This window comes from Colias eurytheme, chromosome 2, assembly GCF_061535395.1.
Source record: "Colias eurytheme isolate Ceu_HAF_F1 chromosome 2, ilColEury1 Martin Lab GWU primary, whole genome shotgun sequence".
Classification (NCBI taxonomy): domain Eukaryota; kingdom Metazoa; phylum Arthropoda; class Insecta; order Lepidoptera; family Pieridae; genus Colias; species Colias eurytheme.
In genome coordinates, this window is record NC_142981.1 from 4,423,437 (window position 1) to 4,443,967 (window position 20,531).

Genomic DNA, 20,531 nt, shown 5'->3' on the forward strand with positions numbered 1-20,531 from the left:
GCCAATATATTGAAATTTAGCAGAGTATAGCCAAACATGTATAGACACTGGACTAATAATACAAATGCCTGCCTGAGATAACAAGATATGTCATACGGCTATAACTTTAATTGCATACTAGTATTACGCATTCGTATATGGATTACTTGCACCTGACATTGTATTACCGGCATTATGGCGTAGGATCACAGGAGATTACTTCAATGCATTACATGAAGCCGTGAGTTTATGACGGAATTGTAGATAATATTTAAATGACGTAATAAAGGTGTTCGTTTATTTCATCTGTTAACTGTTTCATACAAAATTAAATTATTGCGTATATTTACTACGTACGCACGTACTTTTCAACTTTATTGGTAACTAGCTTTCCACCCGCGGCATCGCCCGCGCAGTCAAAGAAAAACCCGCATAGTTCCCGTTCCCGTGGGATTTCCGGGATAAAACCTATCCTATGTCCTTTCTCGGGTATCAAACTATCTCCATACCAAATTTCAGGAATATTGGTTCAGTAGTTTAGGCGTGATTGAGTAACAGACAGACAGACAGACAGAGTTACTTTCGCATTTATAATATTAGTATGGATGCTTACGATAGTCGCTTGTATTTATTTAATCTCAAGATATAACAAAAATTTAAACTTTTTAAAGTTTCAGTTTATGTTATCAATAAAGATTTTATGACAATTGAAGATTTCATGTAATCAAACACTTTTATTTGTTTTATAAGTCGAGGTCACAAAAATGTTCGAAACACTTTAAAAAAATGCAGTGAAATATGAAAATAATTTTCATCTCACTCAAACTCGAATTAAAATACTTATTTCAGGCATAATTTATCTTCTGCGCACTTGTATAAATTTATTATTTAACATTTTAAAAGGGTCATTGCAGATACCTACTATTTTCAGAATCCATTGAGAGGAACGATTTGAATTACAGATGTTTTCTTTTAAATGATAATTATAATACTTGACCGATATTAAAATTGTAATCTACTAGATATATAAAATAACACGAATTGGTCGAATATTATTCCTTATATCCATATAATAATAAATGGTTATTATTATATCTATATCTATTCTATACATATAATAAAATCGTAGGAAAGTCAAAACTGTACATTGAATATTTTTTTAAAAGAATACTTGATCCATGATCTATAATCGATATAGAAGCCAAAAATATAGTTTTTAGAATTTTTGTCTGTTTGTCGGTTTGTCTGTTTGTCTGTTTGTCTGTATGTATTTCCGGGCTAATCTCAGAAAGTACTGCATAGATTTACTTCAAATTTTGCATGAATATTCCTAAGAGGTCGGGTGAGGATAGTTTAAACATATTATCATGATATCACCTTCGGGGGAGGAGCTGTGAACCTTTATTTTTCTTACATATTCCGTGTACTACGACAGCGTGCAATCTAAAGACTCATGTTTAAATGTTGGTTTCGAGTAAGCCATGCTATTATCTAGCTTTACAAAATAAAAACTATGTCATTTACGTAATTTGGGCAGAGAAACAGTTTAATGAATTTAGTAGTATAAAGACAAATTTGAAACAGCGCCATCTATGAGATTTCGTAAAAATCAAATCAATTTACATGTTATCACTACTGAACAACTGTTGAAAATTAATAATTTAAATATAATCATGTTATTTATTTAACTCTTTAACCCATATCTTCCCTTCCCTATAAGGTGCGCTTATATTTCGTGTGAATATACTACATTTTTAAAAGTGAGGGTAGATGTTTATTATTTTAAGTCAAACTAGACACCATTTCAATTAATCTAATATTGATTGTGTTCATTGGTTACATTTTTAATCTTCGTGTTTTATAAATTTATAAAGAATAGAAAAAATTCGATCACGAGGCGGGACTCGAACCCACATAATTTCGTGATCGAATGTTTCTATTCTTTATAAATTTATTATTTATAAATTTATATTTATAAAGCATTTGAATAAATAAATAAATAAAATTAAAATAAATGTCATAAAACCAAAAATATCAAATTCAATCTTCGTGTTTTGTGAATTTTCACCATGCGTTCCCACAAAAGGTAAGTTGTTACTTTTATAGGTATTTATTTTTATAATGATAGCAATTCATGTTTTTTATTGGTTTTATAATGGTTTTATATTACACTTTTAGAATGAAATAATAAAATGATGAATTCTTTTTGACTTTTACAAGATTTTGAGGTGCGTTGGGAACAGTAGTTTGTTGATAAAATTTTATTTGTAAGTAGCTTTTTTTATTGATTTACAATTATTAACGTTTGATTTTTTATTTACAGATTCAATGTTCATAAAATTATATCGCCTTTGGAAGACTATTTCTGCTGACAATTTTACAACACCACTTGAAAATTGATGATTTGATGATGAAGATAGTGGCAGCAAGGATTAAGTGGAAATTAGTAATCATCCGCTTCGTCAATTTTTGACTGAAGTTAATGTCCAACGTATGGTTCAATCATTGGAAGTATCTCGGGTAATTTTGGAGGATATTTTTCAGGAAGGAGAGGAGGGGCAGCCAACCACATATCAAAGTACTACGTTTTAGTACCGAAAAAAATGTTATTGCCAAATGAAACATAAATTTTGCACTCACAACTGTACAAGTTATGATTTTTATTCTGACTTTGCTGTTATCTGATTATAATATTTATCGTTATGGCTATCGAGGTACCGACCGTACTGGGATGAGAGTACATGATATTATACCTACTCATCATCCAGGATTGCTTAGAGCATTTTCACACTGAAAAAGATGTTTTCTTTGAATCGTAGTTGCTTCATTTATTTATTTTTAATCATTTTACATAATATGTTTTATATTTGCCCATTTTCATTATATTTTATAAATAAAATGGAACCAACATAACTTTGTTGTGTAGGTATCATTTCTCTATTAATAATCCGGAGGCATATTTTCCGAGCACCCCATTTAAGGTGCGGTCCTGAAATTATAAAAAGTTAATGTATACTTTTGCCTAATATAAGCTCAAGATCATTTTTAGATAAAAATAACAAAAAGAACTTATTTATTAAAATTTAGTAGATAAAAGAAATTATGTTACGATTTTATAAGAAAACACAGTATATTTATTAGGCGGCGGTGATCTCTTCCAGGCAAAAGATATTCATCAGCTCAATAAAATTGAATAGTTGTTGTTAGTTATTCTTTAAATTCACTGATTGTAATGAGCATTTCCGCATGCAAGTTGTATCGTAGTTTAGATATATCATAGTTTTGACACATTACAGTTCCAACAAAACCCTCAAATTTTTGAGCAGAGTTGAGCAAGATAATTTAAAAAATGTGCTGTGTTAAGTATTATAGAAAAGGTTAGTTCGTTGATAATTATCATTTCTTCATCATTTACATGGGTGTTGTTAAATGTTAGTAAAAATAAACTTTGACTGTTAATACTTTTGTTCAGTATTTACCTGTATGATTATTGCTTGGTAATTAATATGTATATTTTCATGTCGTATAGCTAATTATAAACATAAGTGTGATGTGAAACTAGCTGGATTTATTTTTACACACTCACAGCCATATATTTTATATTAAAATAGTGTAAATCATAATATTTTTTCACAATTAAAAATATTTCCTTTTTTCTGATGGTGTTGAATTAAACCGCGCTGTCGTTTCGTTCACTAAAAGTGATGTTATGAGGACCGAATATGTAGCCGCCTCAACTTACGGAAACGAGAGTAACCTGCGTTGTCTGTTAGTTATTGATTGTCGAATTTAACGTTACATGGAAATTGGAATCTAAATATATTATGTATACTTAGGTATATTAAATCTGTACATGAAATATATTTCCTAAATAACTATCACGGGGTGATTAGGGATCGACACTGATGCCAAAGAAGCAAACAGTAAAATTTTTGTCCGTATAACCGGTATAGAAACAAAAACTACTCGACGGATTTAAACGAAACTTGGTACAATTATTTTTCATATTCCTGAGCAGAGCAGTAACTCCATTTTTAAGCTTTCGTCGCGTGTGCAACCATAATGGTTAAAGCTACACAGAAATCATGTATGAAAGAAATGTTCTCCTTATTATATAAAAAATATCTCCCGACATCATAAATGTCTATCTTTTATGGTTGACTCACAATAACACGTGTAACTTCCGATAGCTTAGGAGTTCGAAGCTTTCTGATTATATTTGTCTATAACACTCTCAGTCCGTTTTAACTCAATTTTTATTTTCATGCATCAGTGCCACCTAAAAAATCTTTATCTCGAAATTCGAGCAAAGCTAAGAAAATGAGAAATAAGAGTTCTCAAGAATCGTTAGAGGTATACTCTAGGCCGAAAACAACACGTGTTATGCCGAGAACCTGAAACCGCTTCACAACGAGAATTGCGGCTCACAGCTGACCGCGAACGGCATGTACTATCCCGTGAGACCGAAACCTTCACTGAGAGGGTATAACGTCTCACAGCTGATCACGGCCGTCACATTTTATCTCGAGAATCTGAAACTTTTACTCAATATGAAGACCGTTTGACAAATGATAGGGTGCACCATAATATTATTCGATCTCTTGAAGATGAACATGAGCATAAGCAATGACTAGAGTAGGGACGCGAATATTACAATTAATTGAGACAAAAACGATTATTAAGTTTGTTTAATGAAAGATTAAGAATTGAAACTATTCGGTCTCTGGAAACGGACGAATAGCGAGAGGCCCCTCTTACTGCAGACAGATTTCGCATAGTCTTAATGACTTAGAGGTAAACATAGAAGATCAATCTACGAATTCGGTGGTGGGGTCCGACAAATATAAAAGTGGGTTTTCTTATAACCTCACAATTGATTACAGATCATCTTCTGTATAGGCGATATTAACGTAGTATGTTATTTTTGTAATGCTTTAAAGTGGAGTAAGGAGTCGGCTTTCGTTTGAAGATACACCGGAACCTTTGAAATCACTACTTTTAGAGGAACATGACGTGCAATCTAAACAGTTCTTAGACAATATTCGCTCTTATAGTAGTGCGTTTCAAATGATCCTTTGGTGCTCAACAATTATCAGAAGGTCCTTTCATGCTTACTTTTAAGATACAAGGTCAAGTTTACCATTTGATAGGATCCCTTTTGCCTGAAGGCCAACCTAAGTTTCTTTAAATATATTTTGTATTCGACTACAACGAATAGTCGAATACAAGAATTATCAATATTTCTCGAATTTAAAACTGAACTCATTTCACAATTTTAGAACATGTTTCATCAGGTTAATTCGTATGTATGCAGTTTTAAATCGACATTAGAAGCTTTTCCTCAAGATGGTGATATTAATATAAGATTGTTATAAATGCCGATAGACGGACATCTATCGGCACTCAGGAACTCCCTGGGCGTGTATAACGCCCAGGCCACAGTATTACAATTTTTCCTACAGCAGGGCGACGAATGTATTTTCGCATAGCAAAGGAGGGGAACTCGCGGGGGGTCAAGTGACGCGGGCCACGTACCATTAACATGCTTAGTTTGTGGTACCGAGCGCGAAAGAAAGTCATCGTGTTTTTGTTTTGTTACTATGTAAACTCACGTACATACTTAGGTACATATTCTATAACGGTGCTCTCAAACTGTTAATCTACATTTAATTTAGATTATTATTTGAAATACTAAGTAATGTAGAATTTTAATCACATTCCTTCATGTTTTCCTCAGATTTTCAATTTTCTCCGATTTTAAGATTTTCAGAGTGTTCAATTTTAATGTAGTTAAATTTTATAAGAGACAATTAAGAACATTCAAAAATAAAGTGTCACGTATTTTTTTTAAACGACGAATGACCTAAAACGACGTAATCGCGGACGAAGTCGCGGGCAACAGCTAGTTCAAAAATAAAGTGTCACGTATTTTTTTTAAACGACGAATGACCTAAAACGACGTAATCGCGGACGAAGTCGCGGGCAACAGCTAGTGTCCGTATAAAAACCTATTACCTACCCATCAAAATATTGCTATAAAGTAAATCTTACATCTAAATACGTATGGATTATTATACAGGATATCCCGTGGCATAATAATTTCAATGGAAATTTTGCGTACGCTGATTGCGTAAAAAATACTTTTCATATATTAAAAAATCTACAATATAAACTAGATAGAGTGTAAAAGCTTATTTGTCAGAAATAACAGTCCTACTTTAGATATAAGGGTTCTTATAAAAAGCCTTGCTTTCTAAATTATATCATCGCTGAAATTCAAAATGTTTCGGTCTTAATTGCCTTCAAATATCAACTATCTGCAAACGATCGAATTATTTTTTTGGGTCGCTTCTCCTTTGAAATTTCACTGGTTGCACACATTTCTTCATTTGTGACATTTAAGGCAAGGAAAAGGCAAGTCGGCGTTGTCTGAAATAAAAATACGTTCTCTATCGCACTAAAAGTTTTAAACCACATATTCTGTAAAAAGTATAATCGAAAATCCCGAGGGTGTTGTGACCTAGTTGCCAGCTTACAAGGCATTAAGAGGTTTCTTTTAGCCCACAATCGACCTACCACTGTGTATTTCTGATTCCCGATTGCAATATTAACTGCGTCATTGTTTTAATGCTAGCGTTTATTTGAAATTGCTACCGATCCATCTCAGTTTATTTTTAATATTTTATTTATGTAGCAGCTATTATGAGAAAATAGTTGTGTAACGTCATGCTAACTCACAATGCATACTATAAATATATTGTTGTGCAACAAATAACAATACTCAAGATTAGAGAGTATCTATCACCGCTAGTCTTTTCCATAATCTTTTTATTTTTAATATCTTTAATTGTTAAATAATAATGACGATAAACTTGTCGAAAGAATGTAAACATGATTTTTGATTACGACACATCAACAAAGGTGATTTAAACTTTAACAATCAGAGTGAAAAATGTACATCTATGATCTATGCAACAATCGAATAGTGGGATACACGATAAAATGAATTTTACATTACCCTTCGTATTGATCGGTCCTTGCTAGCTGAGCGCGGCGGGCGCAGCGGCGGCGGCGACGCTGGCCGGCCGTAGCGGTCCATCCAAGAGCACGACGCGCGACCAACCAGCGCACCAGCTGTCCGTACCACCATGGTCAGTTGACGACATGATTTTAGCATCTAGGAAGAAATATATTTACTGTAACTAGGTAAGGATAAAGGGACTAATCATTAACTTGAATCATTGAATAGCATCAAGCTATTAGACCATTAAACACCATCATTATCACTTCAACATAACTTTTAAATCGATTATCATGATAGAAAATCGAATTGATTTTCATAGTTTAACAACTTAAAGTAGAGTTTTTCCAATCTTTTAAAGAATTTTGTCGGCCTGGAATAAATGCAAGAACAATGTAAACGAATAACTTAATATGTATTTGCTGATGTGAAAAATATTACGTAAATGTCGTAAAGGCAAAATTTTATAGCAACATAAAGTCTAGGAATAGTTGAGACAGTACGTCCGTACGACATTCGTTAGCCGGCTCGGCGCTCGATGTAATAAAATTTACTGCCCGATTGGCTACCATGTACTATATCTCGCAAGGGTCGAGAATCCCTACCAATATTAGATATGCGAACGTATGTATGTGTATGTTTCTTTATCACGCAGAAGCTAGATAAATGTTTAAAATTTAAGAATAGGGACGGTTTAGGTCTAGGAGATAAATAAGACTGAATTTGTTGTGAAAAAGAATATACTGGGAATACCAAATAGAAATAAATAAGGAGACCGACTGGAGTCATTCAATAGCTTAACATTTGATCAAAGTACCAAGAAAATTACCTATACACCCCCCTTGTCTTACAATAAATTAATGATAAAATCTTTTGATCCATAAATACAATCTAATATCATAAGTTCTTGTTATAGCATAAATATAAATGCATAACTTATGAAGTAATAACAATATTTATATACATAATCTTCTTAAGTTTCTTATCCCAAGGAAATAAGCTTAACGAGAAGATAATAAAAATAGGAGATGCGATGTAATCAAAACTTTGTCGTAGCGCCGAGGCCTACGCGCCGTAGCAATTGCTTACAAATAAAGAAAATATTGTTCGTAAAAGCGTACTTCTGTTCTCGTATTGTATTCCCAAATTACTGTTCATAAAGATTTATTTTATTTTATTATAAAACATTGTAATTTTAATATAATACATTAATTGTTATAATTACACTTTAATTAACACGAAGTTAGGTTGAATATTCGTTTTAATAACTATATGTATAAGAGAAAAAGATCGTACTTGCCCAGTTGAACACTACCTACTACCTATTAACACTAGCATTAGAGAAGGGCGGTGCCCAGTGCCTATTAGCCATTAACTAAGCTCGGTCACGAAATAATTACATTCACTGACTGGCAACACAGCTGGCATTGTTTAATTTCGCTGCACATTTTCATTGCCACAAATAGCAGCAATAGAGGAAATTTAGTTGGCAACGTTGTGATTTTCGCGATATTAAAATAGAACCTCAAATAGCATTTCATACACGTTCTAACTAGCTTTTACTTCATTTCACATAACGTAACAAGTATTGTAGCCACAAATATAGTAAGTATCCTTTAATTTCTTTACTCTCAACTCAAACTCATTACTTACACGAAATAATTTCTATGATAAACACGATGGTAAGGTCCCTTTTTCTGAATAAAATGTATGAAAATTTTTATTCAAAACACATAAACATGCCTATTTGAAAGATCCCCATGCTTCATTTAGAAAAGTAAGACATAAAATCGATTGAAAGATACAGCGGTAGCCATTTAGATAATTTATTTTGGTCTCTTGCAAATTGGTAACAGAAACGTGCCATGAAAAGGTCAAATGTCAAATAAATATACATTGTATTTATTTTAGACGACGCGTCGGCATAGAAATATCTTTGTTCGATAAGAACAACATAGTTTGTGAAGATAGCTTATTATAATAAATCTCCGTTGATGTATTAAAAACATTTCTTACAATATATATGTATTTGGTACAGGTATCAATAAATTTTGCTGGAAGGCACGTAGAATTATTTACAAGTTAGGTACAAATATTTATTTGGCGTCCCAGGGATAATGTTTCATTGTGAAACGAAATATTTTATTATACTTGTTTAATAATTACCTTAAGTGCATCCTCATGTGATATTCCGGAGAAAGGAGTGCCATTGACTTGCAATATAGAGTCTCCGGGGCGAAGCCCTGCGCGCTCTGCTACTGAACCTTCTTCCACTCTTGATATATACACTCCAACACCTATGAAACGTTACTCATATTGCATCATAACGTTTGTTTTAATAACTCTTAATGAAGTCTCAAAATATTTTTTTTAATAATTTAATCCATATTCGAATGATATGTTTCTAACGTCATTGTTTTACATATTATATGTATTAACATTTATGTTCATTATCAGAATGAGCATATTATCAATTTATTTGGCTGCAAAAAATCATGCAAGCTCTACAGAAGAAATAAAGTATACCTATACACTTTGCTTTGCTTACTTTGCTTTCTACACCATCTAAGGTTCTTACCAGGATATTACTTAATAGATTGATCAAAGCTGTAGAACCTATCCTGCGAAGAGAACAGGCTGGATTTCGCCCTAACCGCTCATGTACGGACCAGATCAACACTTTAAGAATCATACTGGAGGAAGCATCAGAATGGCAACGTGATATTTATCTCACATTCGTCGATTTCGAAAAGGCTTTCGACACAGTTAAATGGTCCAGCATCTGGTGCCGACTCAGCGAAATAGGCGTCCCAGATAAAATAATAAACTTGGTGAGAGCTATCTACAAGCGTTACGTATGTAAGGTCACACATGACGGACTTATCTCGGATGACATTGGTGTGAGTGCAGGTGTGAGACAGGGCTGTTTGCTATCTCCCTTGCTTTTCCTGGTGGTACTAGATGGCATAATGCATAAAGTCAACGAATGTAAGCGACGCGGTATAGAGTGGGGGTTGACCGACCAGTTGGATGACCTAGACTACGCTGATGACCTGTGTCTGCTCAGTCACAAACACGTTGACATGCAGTGCAAGCTCGATGACCTTCAACGTGAAGCTGCTGTTTGTGGACTAAAAATTAACACCCTAAAGACCCAGGAAATGCGCACTGAGGGGAGAAATCCACAACCACTGACTTTAGGCCCAAAACAAATAAAGCGTGTCCAGCAGTTTACATACCTCGGCAGTATAGTGTCTAATTCCGGTGGAACCGAAGAGGACATCACTTCGAGAATCGCCAAAGCAAGGGCAACCTTCGCGCAGCTACGACCCATATGGCAATCGGAGAAGCTAGGGCGTGGAGTGAAATTTACAATATTTCGCTCCAACGTAAAGAGTGTCCTTTTATATGGGAGTGAAACGTGGAGGGTGACCAAAGACATCACGCATAGACTTCAGGTCTTCGTCAACCGATGCCTCCGCCAAATACTGCGAATCCACTGGCCAGACAGGATTTCCAACGACAATCTATTGGAACGCTGCCACGAAACTCCTATATCCCGTCAAATCTTACGTCGAAAATGGACTTGGATCGGCCACACCCTCAGAAGGAATACCTCACATATACCTAGGCAAGCCCTGGAATGGACTCCGCAAGGAAAAAGGAAGCGTGGCCGTCCCAGGCAATCCTGGCGACGATCGGTGGCGGCGGAGGCTAGGGCGATTGGGTTGACGTGGCAGGAGGTGAAGAGCGTAGCCCAAGACAGAACGCAATGGCGGCGCACTGTGGACGCCCTCTGCCCCACATAGGGGCCACAGGACACTAAGTAGTAAGTATACTCTTTTGGAACTATAATCACGTATTGTCACGATTTTGTTAATATTTTAACCTGTATTCAGCGTTTATTTCAATAATTAACTACGAGTAGGTAGGTACTTATTTGTTTTTGTGGCTTAATAAAAACATACTTTATCTACAGTTTTATTGTGAACGCTGACACGTTGATTCCATATAAATAACTTAATAAAATCCATGGATCGGATGAGATTAGCGTTTCGTGAAAAGCCTTTGATCACTGATTGGATCGCTTTGTTTGACCGCACCAAGTTCTATTTATATTCGAATCAATAAACGGAGCTCTATCTGTGTGTTTACAACAACATTTAAGGTGAACTTTTCCCATCTATCTTATGATATTGGTAAAATAATAATGTGTTTTTGACAATCTGTTAAAATTGTATTGATGTCGTATAAGTTATAAAATGTATATATTTAAATTTTCATGGGAACGAGACTTGTACCAAATACTCAACACATAGATGATGAAGTTATCATGTAGGTAACTAATGCTGATTAATTTCAAAATCCGTTATACAAGTTGTAGTGTTTCTTAACTAAGCGAAATGAAAGGTGCAATTATTTCTTAACTAAAAGTATCTAGCATGTGTCTCTATATGTTAACAAAATTATGCTGTAACTCAACTTCCAATGTCAGAAGAGCTGTCCAAACCTACACTATTTTCGAATGTTTGAATATTCACTAGCCAATCTACTTAACATTGAAGCTTCTGCTGGCCTAACACCTAGAAAGAAAACGTACCTGCTTCTTTACCTCCTTTGACGCAAATCCCGAAGCCGTGCGAATCCGCGGGGTCCCGGCTCATGGTGACTGTGCGGGTGGCCGGCTCCGTCGGGGGCGCCGGCGCTCCGCCCGAGGAGTACGGCCTTTCCCTCTCCGCACCTCGGTATATCGCCTGGTAAAGTATTGAGAAATTAATATTACACGTGTTGAAAACTTAACTATTACAAGAGGAAAAATCTGTCGTTAGAATCAAATCGAGTGAATAGAGACAAGATAGAAAGTAGAGTTCGATATTGGGTCTTGAGTTAATGTAAAAAGAGCACTAGTTTCAATTAACGTCTTAATTTATCTTGAAGTACGTTATCTTTTATTAGAAATTCACTATGTAATGTGACATGGATATGCATGGAAAGATTTTCAAATAATATTTAAATATATTAAATAATCATTTAAAATGTTTGTAATTTTTTTTTTTTGCATAGCTTAAATGTATAAATTTATAAATTTAGCTTAAATGTATTTTAAGGAATTCTAGTAATAAAATAAAATGACCTTGAGGCATGGTCGAGCTTTTTAAGCACATTACATACTATCTAAGCGTACATTACGAGTTAGTATCGTTATCAATTCTATTTTATTTCATAGGAATGATAAATATGTGTTATTATGAATTATGAGAAATATTCAATTTGTTATATTTCAGTAAGCATTGCGTATATCGTTTTTATTTCGAGCACATTGCCTTTACAAATCTTTTCAATATCTGCTACGAGAAAATACCGAAATAGAATGATATTTTTCTGTCGCTACGGAATCCTGAAATCTTAGAGAAAATTGTTTTAGTGCTTTTACTCGTAGGGGAAAATACATTTTGGATTGAAGCACTTACAGACATTGACCGTAAACAAACCTTATTTACAGATATATAAACTTTTGATAATAATATATTTCAGATAATTTATTCAATACTCTCAGAATGTACTATAATTACGTTTTTAATACTAAACAATAACTAATCTTTATTAATAAATCACATTCAATCAACATTTTAGTGCAAAATCATTATTTATATAAGTATTATGAATAATGTTATTACAGTGAAAACTAGACCATGAAAGTTATTACATATATCATAGACAAATATACTCCATTATAAATTCAATTTTTTTACAAATCAACTCGCATAAAACGTGTCTCTATAACCAAACCGAGGCAAACAAGGTAAAGGAAAAACAAACAGGTAATTAATATATACTACTATATAACCTGGATATTTATATGACTTGTGTAAATTACCTCATAATTCTCGTCGGAATCCAATTTGAAGACAAAATGTAGGACTTCAGTTCACTAAACCGCTCAATAACTGAACACATCACGCACCGCTTAATGCTTCCCGGCATACATTTTACGTCACTTTTGTATGAATATCGATCACTACGAAGACCTACTATGATCACCTACATACGAATTCGAAAAATAATCAAACCCATAAAACGACAGGCTATATTGAATTTTCCGAATGTTTCTCGTAGAGTATCCGTAGCAATAAAATAGAAATCACACCTTAAATAACAAATTGTTCTGAATTCTAACTTATAAGGAAATACAAGAAATTAATGGCATTAAGAATGCTTTTTACAGGAAATATGAAATAGACATGGCTCATTACAGAATTTAGACTCGACTGACACAAACTATTACCTGTGCTATTACATTCAGCGGTGGCCCTCACCTGACTGAAATCATAATATGGACACACCTTAACAAGTATTAAAAGATTGTGACCGTATTGTATTTGAGATGTAATTCACAAATGTTTTAAAAAACTAACTTTTTTAAGCTTTATTAAATTTATCCAATATACAGTATTGTATAGTCAATAATCGACTACAATTCCATCTGCATGATACTGCCAGTAAAAGATTCGCGACTATGTATTTTTAATGCATCGATCAAAGATGCATCATATAGGTATATGATAACCATATAATTTCCTCGATAATAACTCATAACAGTTTAGGTTGCGTCTTTAAATTTTGAAGTAGTTAATAGATATATGGGGCAGGCACTCAGGTTAGGTCATATCCATTTGTTTCTCTAAACGTTTACCGCTGCGGCCATGAATAAAGTAGTAATATCGACTCGTAGCAGCTCGGAATAATTCACGCATTTGACAGGCCTCGCCGGACGCCCACGTTTCATACATCAGACTATTTTTAGAAAACCAATTCCAAATGTGTCAATAGGTAATATCAACATCGATTAGCAAGTTGGTTTTTCTCATTCATATATAGTTTGAAACTTCAGTTTATTTTATAATAATAGTACAAGGCCGTCAGGTATTTTCTTAATTTTTGACGCAAATTTCTTGAGTTTTCCTTTCATAACATCAAAAAGATAATTATCGCAATCAGTCCACCCGTGATGCCATAAGTCATAACCAAGGAAAAGAGATATTGATTTATATGTATATATTATATGGTATATGTATATGTAGAGTCATCTCTAGTAGTAGTAACTACCATAATATTTTTGTCATTGACTGTTTATCTATTACTTAGCCGAGCTAATCCTAGTACTGAGTATATAAACTTACATGATGTGTAGTACTGCTAGGACTGCTGGCTGGGGAATGCCGTCGTGTTGGCAAAGGTGCGGGCAGAGGAGCTGGCAGCGGTGCCGGCGGGTGCGACGGCGGTAGGGCCTTCCCCAGCGCCGCCGCACCGCCCTGCCCGAACAATCGTAGCACTTGCTCCGGTGATATCGGCCTCTTCTTGCCATTGGAAGCGCTGAGGTGGCTTGTACTGTTTCTTAAACTTGTCGCACCGGCTAGTAATAAAGAATTTTAAGCTGATTACCATTTACTCTACTTATACTTACATAATTTAACGAATTAGCTTCATAGGATGCCCGTGCCCAGCAGTGGGAACGTATATGGGCTGATGATGATGATGATGAATTTAACTAATTATATGACGCTATGAACACGAACCTGCACTATTAGCTAACGTTGAGGAACCGACATAGGGGGTCCGTGCTAGTTTTCCTGAGTAGTGGTGCGAGTAGGCGGGGTGATGGCCGTGCGAGGAGGCCGGCCGCTCCACGATGGTGTACGAGGTGCCCGGCGGCGAGTAATACACGCCGCCGCGGGCACGCGCTCGCGCATCCTCCGCCTCATAGCTCTGCCGGTTGTCCTGCAACCACTGCGCGTATCCAATATTTCTTTTAAGGATTTCCCTTAATGGGATTTATTTTTGATACATTTGAAAAGATGTTGAAATTTTTTTTTTCTGTAAAAGGAATAACAGCCCACATTAATTGTTATATGTGAAACAACTATAAAAAGGATGTGGCGTAATTATAATGTTTAATCTGATAACTTCACACCACCTGGACCACCACTAAATTTGTTGTGTTGTGTTAAGTAAAAGGTTATCGAGGTATTCAATATTTTAGAAAAAAAATTTTGGTGGTATGGCTCCAAAGAAAGGAATTTTTTCAATCTGTTTTAGCGTCATAGCATTCCAGGGATAGATACGCTATCGAATATTAAACGATAATTTCAAAACTTTATAACTTAAATTTCATGTTTGCTTATATTCGTTCCTAAGTTTAATCTTACGTGGTGTAAAAAAAGATATCGTGACCCGTGTGCCAAATAAAGAAAAAACATGCCTGTTTTATCAAGATTCCGAAATGGTATCGTTCACTATAATATCAGCATTTCATATAAATTTAATTCCTAATAGAATTAGTCAAGAGCGTTAATTTTTATAACTACAATAATTCTTATATTTATTTCATTACTTGCAATTTACTTAAAAGTATTGCTTTATCAAATGACCCAAAAAATAATATACTTAATCTTCATTGAAGTGACAAACAGGTAATCTATATTATTCACTTCCCTATACTTTCTGTCCACTTCTTATGATCTTAGTAAACCATACCTATATATTTCTTACAAAAGACAAGCAGTGTATCTCTACCTGCTGCGAGCGCGAATGCCTCGCGAGATGATGTGCAGGCGGGTGCTGAGGCGTGGCGGAGCGCCAGCCGTAGCCCTGCGCATAGGGCGGCGGCCAGCGCGTGCCGAACTCCGCCAGTTCGGAGCCCTCGCCCTCCCCCGACCTCATGCCGGGGGCCACCGTTCACTCTATAACAAACAAAAACTTTTAATGACCTCCGTTCGTAAACACAATAAAAAATACTAAAGTAAAAAAGCTTTGTAAAACTTTCAGTCTTTATAATATGATCTAGTTTTATTATTGAGATTTTCTCTATCAAAATTATAAGTTTCAATTATAGTTTTTAGAATGTCCATCACGGTGTTTTATAATCGGTATCTACCTAAATATACATGTTTCGGTTTATGATCACTTATGAAAAGCAAGCTGACTCGGTCATTCTCTACGTTCTATCACAGACTAATAATAATATACTACGTATACAAGTTCTATGTATGCAATATGGATGGTGGTATTCAGGGGTGAGAGGCATTCCTAGTTCACGATCGAAGTAAAGTCGTCGGCCTCATAAATCCATCCGCGCCCAGGTGTTGCGAGTGCTCCTAAATAACCCAAGAATGCGGTCTATCTACTACCCTATTACCAAATTATATATATACTTTATAATTTACTATTCTTGTTAAAGTTTCCTGAAATGGTGCCAATAACGAAGGAAACAAATTGCGACATACTTCAAAAACCGCGATATAAATTATAGGCACCATTTGTTTAAGAAATTTATTTACGAGCTATGGACATTGAAAATTTATGATTTAAGGACTAATATTAGATTTTATAATTACAATTCAGCCGAATAATATTCAGGCAATTCATTAAACGGCGCTGGTGATCAGAGACATAAACTAGCTTCCGGGCTTCCAGCTAAGAAATGCCTACGACATCACCATTTCAAAAATACAGTACCATTGTAGTCAAAATTTGTAATATGCTTCAACAATACTATTTAGAAAATCATGATAAATTAGTGATAGATTGACTGTAGGATAGACGAATTATACAATATCTTATATCGTTAACATAATAGTTCCGTGATCCCTTATCGACCACCCAGGTTTTGTAGGACAAGCGGCAAGCCTGCGGCCGACAGGCACATTTCCGACAGGGCTATTACTTACAAAATATATTTTAACAAAAGCTTACCGTAGTTTGAGACAGTTAAAGATTAATAGCTTTACTATTGAGAAATGATACCTAAACGTTTCTAATGTAAAGTGAAAATCAAATTTTATTATTTTCTATTAATATTTACCTAATATTGAATTAAGTTATTTCTTTATTTATTATTTGTTTCGCTTTAATACAGAAATAGGTTCAAAAAGATAATTTTATATCACCTGAGTGAAAAGGCCTCTCTCTACTTCGTACACATTGTTATAGAAACGAAAATAGACTAGACTTTGACTCTTCAAAAAATAATTTGCAGTTGAGATAAGAATAACTAATAATTGATCACTTTTTTAAATTTTACTCTTGCCCGTACATTAAACGACATACTGTGTGCCTTAACCCAAAGCCAAAAAATTCCAGTCATTGGATTTTTGTAAACATTTCCATTATAAAACAACGTGCTCCTATCGGGTTTTCGGGTAAAGGTTTTAACCGAGACCATGAACTTATTATTGGCTTGCGTGCCTCTTGCACAAGACTTGGGATTTCTTGGGTAAATTTTTGCAAGTTTATTTGAAATATGCAATTCTGAGAATTAAGTAGTATTATTGATTCAGTACAGTCGCTGCAATAAAACGATAGGCAATTATTTTTACAGTTTATTCGATATACTCGTATTACAGCTATGAAGTAAGTAAATAATAATCAATTTTCACATCGGATAAGAACAGCCCTAATTGTACAATGTGTTTAACATATATAAGAACATATTAGTTGCTGACTAACCGATTGCGGAACTTTGCGTACCTATTATGCATTATCTTGATAATGTCTGCGACGCAACTACATAGAGCCACTTCAATAATAATGCGCTAACAGGTTCCGCGTAGATAATATTACATTTTAAAGTTGTTTTGCCCATTTTATTTCAAAAACCAATTCTTTCTAGGATCCATCGGTCGAAATACGACACTCTTTGACCACAATACAGGTAGGGTGGATGTACCACTAGTTGACCATTTAAGCGGTTTTATCTTTAGCTATATAATAAAAACGGGTTATTTGTTTTACGTTCAATGTTATTTTTGGGACACAGATAATTGAATAGTCACTGCAACTATTGTTCTTAGTATCAATTTGATAACCTTTATTGGTTTTATGAAAACTACTCTGAAAGTTACTTCTGCTAAAAACACCATTACCTGACCACTGAAACTGATCACCAATATCTGACCATCATTGCTCTAAAAGTTGACCATTTTCAAAATGGACAAAATGTCCTTCTTCGAACATTAGTTTTGTTTAATAAATAAATATATTATTTAATAAATAAAGATAGGTTGATGAAATCAAACCACTTGGTCACGGAAATCAAGTGGACAACTCAAGGTTAATAATATTCTCGGCCCCGAAACCTGACCAACTAAGTTCGGTATAAAAATCTTACGGTGGTCAGCTTTTGGAAATATGCAACATAAAGCTATGACTTAACTACGGCTTATATCTTTTGTTAAATTAGGTAGGTATAAGAACAAACCAAAGCAAGTCTTTCTTAGCAAAATATAAAGAACCAAGAGCTGACCATACTGGTCAACAATAGGCGAAAAATTGTTTTCGTTGCTCCAAAAGATAACCAGGCCGCTAAAAATCATGAAAAACTGTTCATGCCAAAAATGAAGCCGAAAGTCTATAACAGAATGGTTCAACATTATGCCTATAACAAGACATATAAGGAGTAATCGATTGCATTCAAGATAAATTAAGATTTCCCAATCAACTCCCGATAAAAAACTCTTAGTAAAAAATGTGATTACTTACGGGGCACCTACTTAATTACATCTTCGTGTTGAAAAAATGTCAATATTTCTGACCAATGGCAGCAAGGTTTGTTTTTATTTTTATAGATGATGTTGCTTTATAGAAAAAACAATAAACTATCATCTGGGGCTGCCGTATTTTCTTAATTGGCGCGTATATTTGAATTTCGGTCATGTATTGGCGCTTGGTCAGCTAGTGGTACATTGACCCTACATTCTGTACACCAAAACATACCAATCAAAATATTTTCATGGATCATTAAAAGATAAATCTATAAAATAAATGTATATTTAATTTTAAATTGTGTTAGTTAAACCCAACATGAACATCTCATAACTCAAATTCGGCGGAACGTATAGTTATAATTTTTGATATGTTGGATTTGTCTTTGCATGGCGTAAGATAATCTTCTTATATATAAAAATGAATCGCAAAATGTGTTGGTAAGCGCATAACTCGAGAACGGCTGAACCGATTTCGATAATTCTTTTTTTATTATATTCCTTGAAGTACGAGGATGGTTCTTATGTAGAGAAAACGTAAACATGTACCACGGGCGAAGCCGGGGCGGACCGCTAGTAATAAATAATTGTTGAAATTTTGAAAGCCTTTCAAACAATGTGTACCCTATTGGAGACAAGGCGAGGAGCTAATATTAAAAGAAATACTTCTGTACGATAGCTGGTTATGATCAGAAGGAATAAACAATACTCTCATATTTTGTGAACATAAATACTACAAAATTGTACAAACATTCCTGGGATCCATTTCCATTATATTCCTATATGGCACATTAGACCGTAGCTTACCTATTTGTAAGCAATATTTATGAGAAACAATCTATATTTATCGGGTCATTGTCCGCAATAAACCAATATCTAGTAAGTTATTCAAGCCAGATCACATTGTCAAACATTTTTCGGGTTCGGAGGAAAACCTCCGCACTGCGGTTGTTCGTATCAATATTGTTACACGAGCATTGTCTGTATTAAATAACAGCATGGAGTATTAAATTTACGATAAGATACTTACAATGTATACACCTATGAAAAATTAAGTTAAATACAACGAAAGGTACCACTCATGTATAAAACAAATTAAAAAAATCGTAAATAAAAAAAGAAACAAACTAAATTTAAAACACATTTGCCTAATTATTATAGATTGGTATATATCATGCATAAACTGATAATAAATAGACACAAGCCGTTAGCTTATCCGATACGTTTTTAAAATATAATAATTTTTAATTCCCTTTAATTCCAACCAAAATGATTTAAACGATGAGAGGAAATACATTTTGCTAACACCACTTCCACCCAACTTTAATTAAATACATACTTCTAAAATATTTTATGAAGTGCATTTATTATTGATTACAGCAATTAGCCTTTCTAATAAGGCAATCAGTGCACAATAGGATATTTGCCAAGAAGAGTTATCAGCGACAATGTTTCATGTTGATAAGCTGAGAAACCGTCTTGGCGCCAGGCCAGACTGCGACGCGCCCAGTTCGCATTCATATCACAGTATTAACATTTCAACGTGCTGATTCGTTATATTGTCACTTACATTTTTATTGTGTAACTGTGGTTGGGAAGCTCAAACATTTTTGTCATACATTTATTCGTTTTGAGGCTCTAATAAAACGCTCAAAATGCCCAACGCAATAAAGAAATGTCACCACGAATTCTGAACATGAATTACAGGATACACCCAAAAATACTATTAAAAACATTTTATAATATGCATGCATCAGAGAGTATGTCACACATTCATGTCATCTGGTGCATAATTGCAGTGCCAATTAGCTTTCGAGTGAGGCCTTATGGATGCTTTCTATACGTACCAAGCCTGACGCGTCTATGTGTTAAAACCGACACAATTCCAATTTAACTAAGTAAAAAAATGTTATATTAATGTATTTATAGCTACAAAACTTTCAATGTTACAAATCTTTCAAACCGTTAAAAGGAAAACGTTCTATGTTCGA

At 34.4% G+C, this 20,531-nt stretch overlaps 1 protein-coding gene and 1 long non-coding RNA gene across 2 annotated transcripts in view; one reads left to right on the plus strand and one right to left on the minus strand.

Annotated features, from left to right (window-relative positions):
* Positions 1-20,531, minus strand: part of dysc (whirlin protein dyschronic) — a 67,717-nt gene that overhangs the window by 38,100 nt on the left and 9,086 nt on the right. The window contains exons 2-7 of the mRNA XM_090111761.1: positions 15,575-15,741; positions 14,578-14,779; positions 14,182-14,414; positions 11,601-11,754; positions 9,167-9,297; positions 6,998-7,156 (exon numbers count right to left, since the gene is read on the minus strand). Coding sequence (XP_089967887.1) covers positions 6,998-7,156; positions 9,167-9,297; positions 11,601-11,754; positions 14,182-14,414; positions 14,578-14,779; positions 15,575-15,721 — 1,026 coding nt within the window. The 5' untranslated portion in view covers positions 15,722-15,741. The remainder of the gene's footprint in view (positions 1-6,997; positions 7,157-9,166; positions 9,298-11,600; positions 11,755-14,181; positions 14,415-14,577; positions 14,780-15,574; positions 15,742-20,531) is intronic.
* LOC149910252 (uncharacterized) lies at positions 1,850-2,892 on the plus strand. Its single transcript, XR_016457288.1, has 2 exons — positions 1,850-2,065; positions 2,303-2,892. It is a non-coding gene; the product is annotated as an uncharacterized LOC149910252 (long non-coding RNA).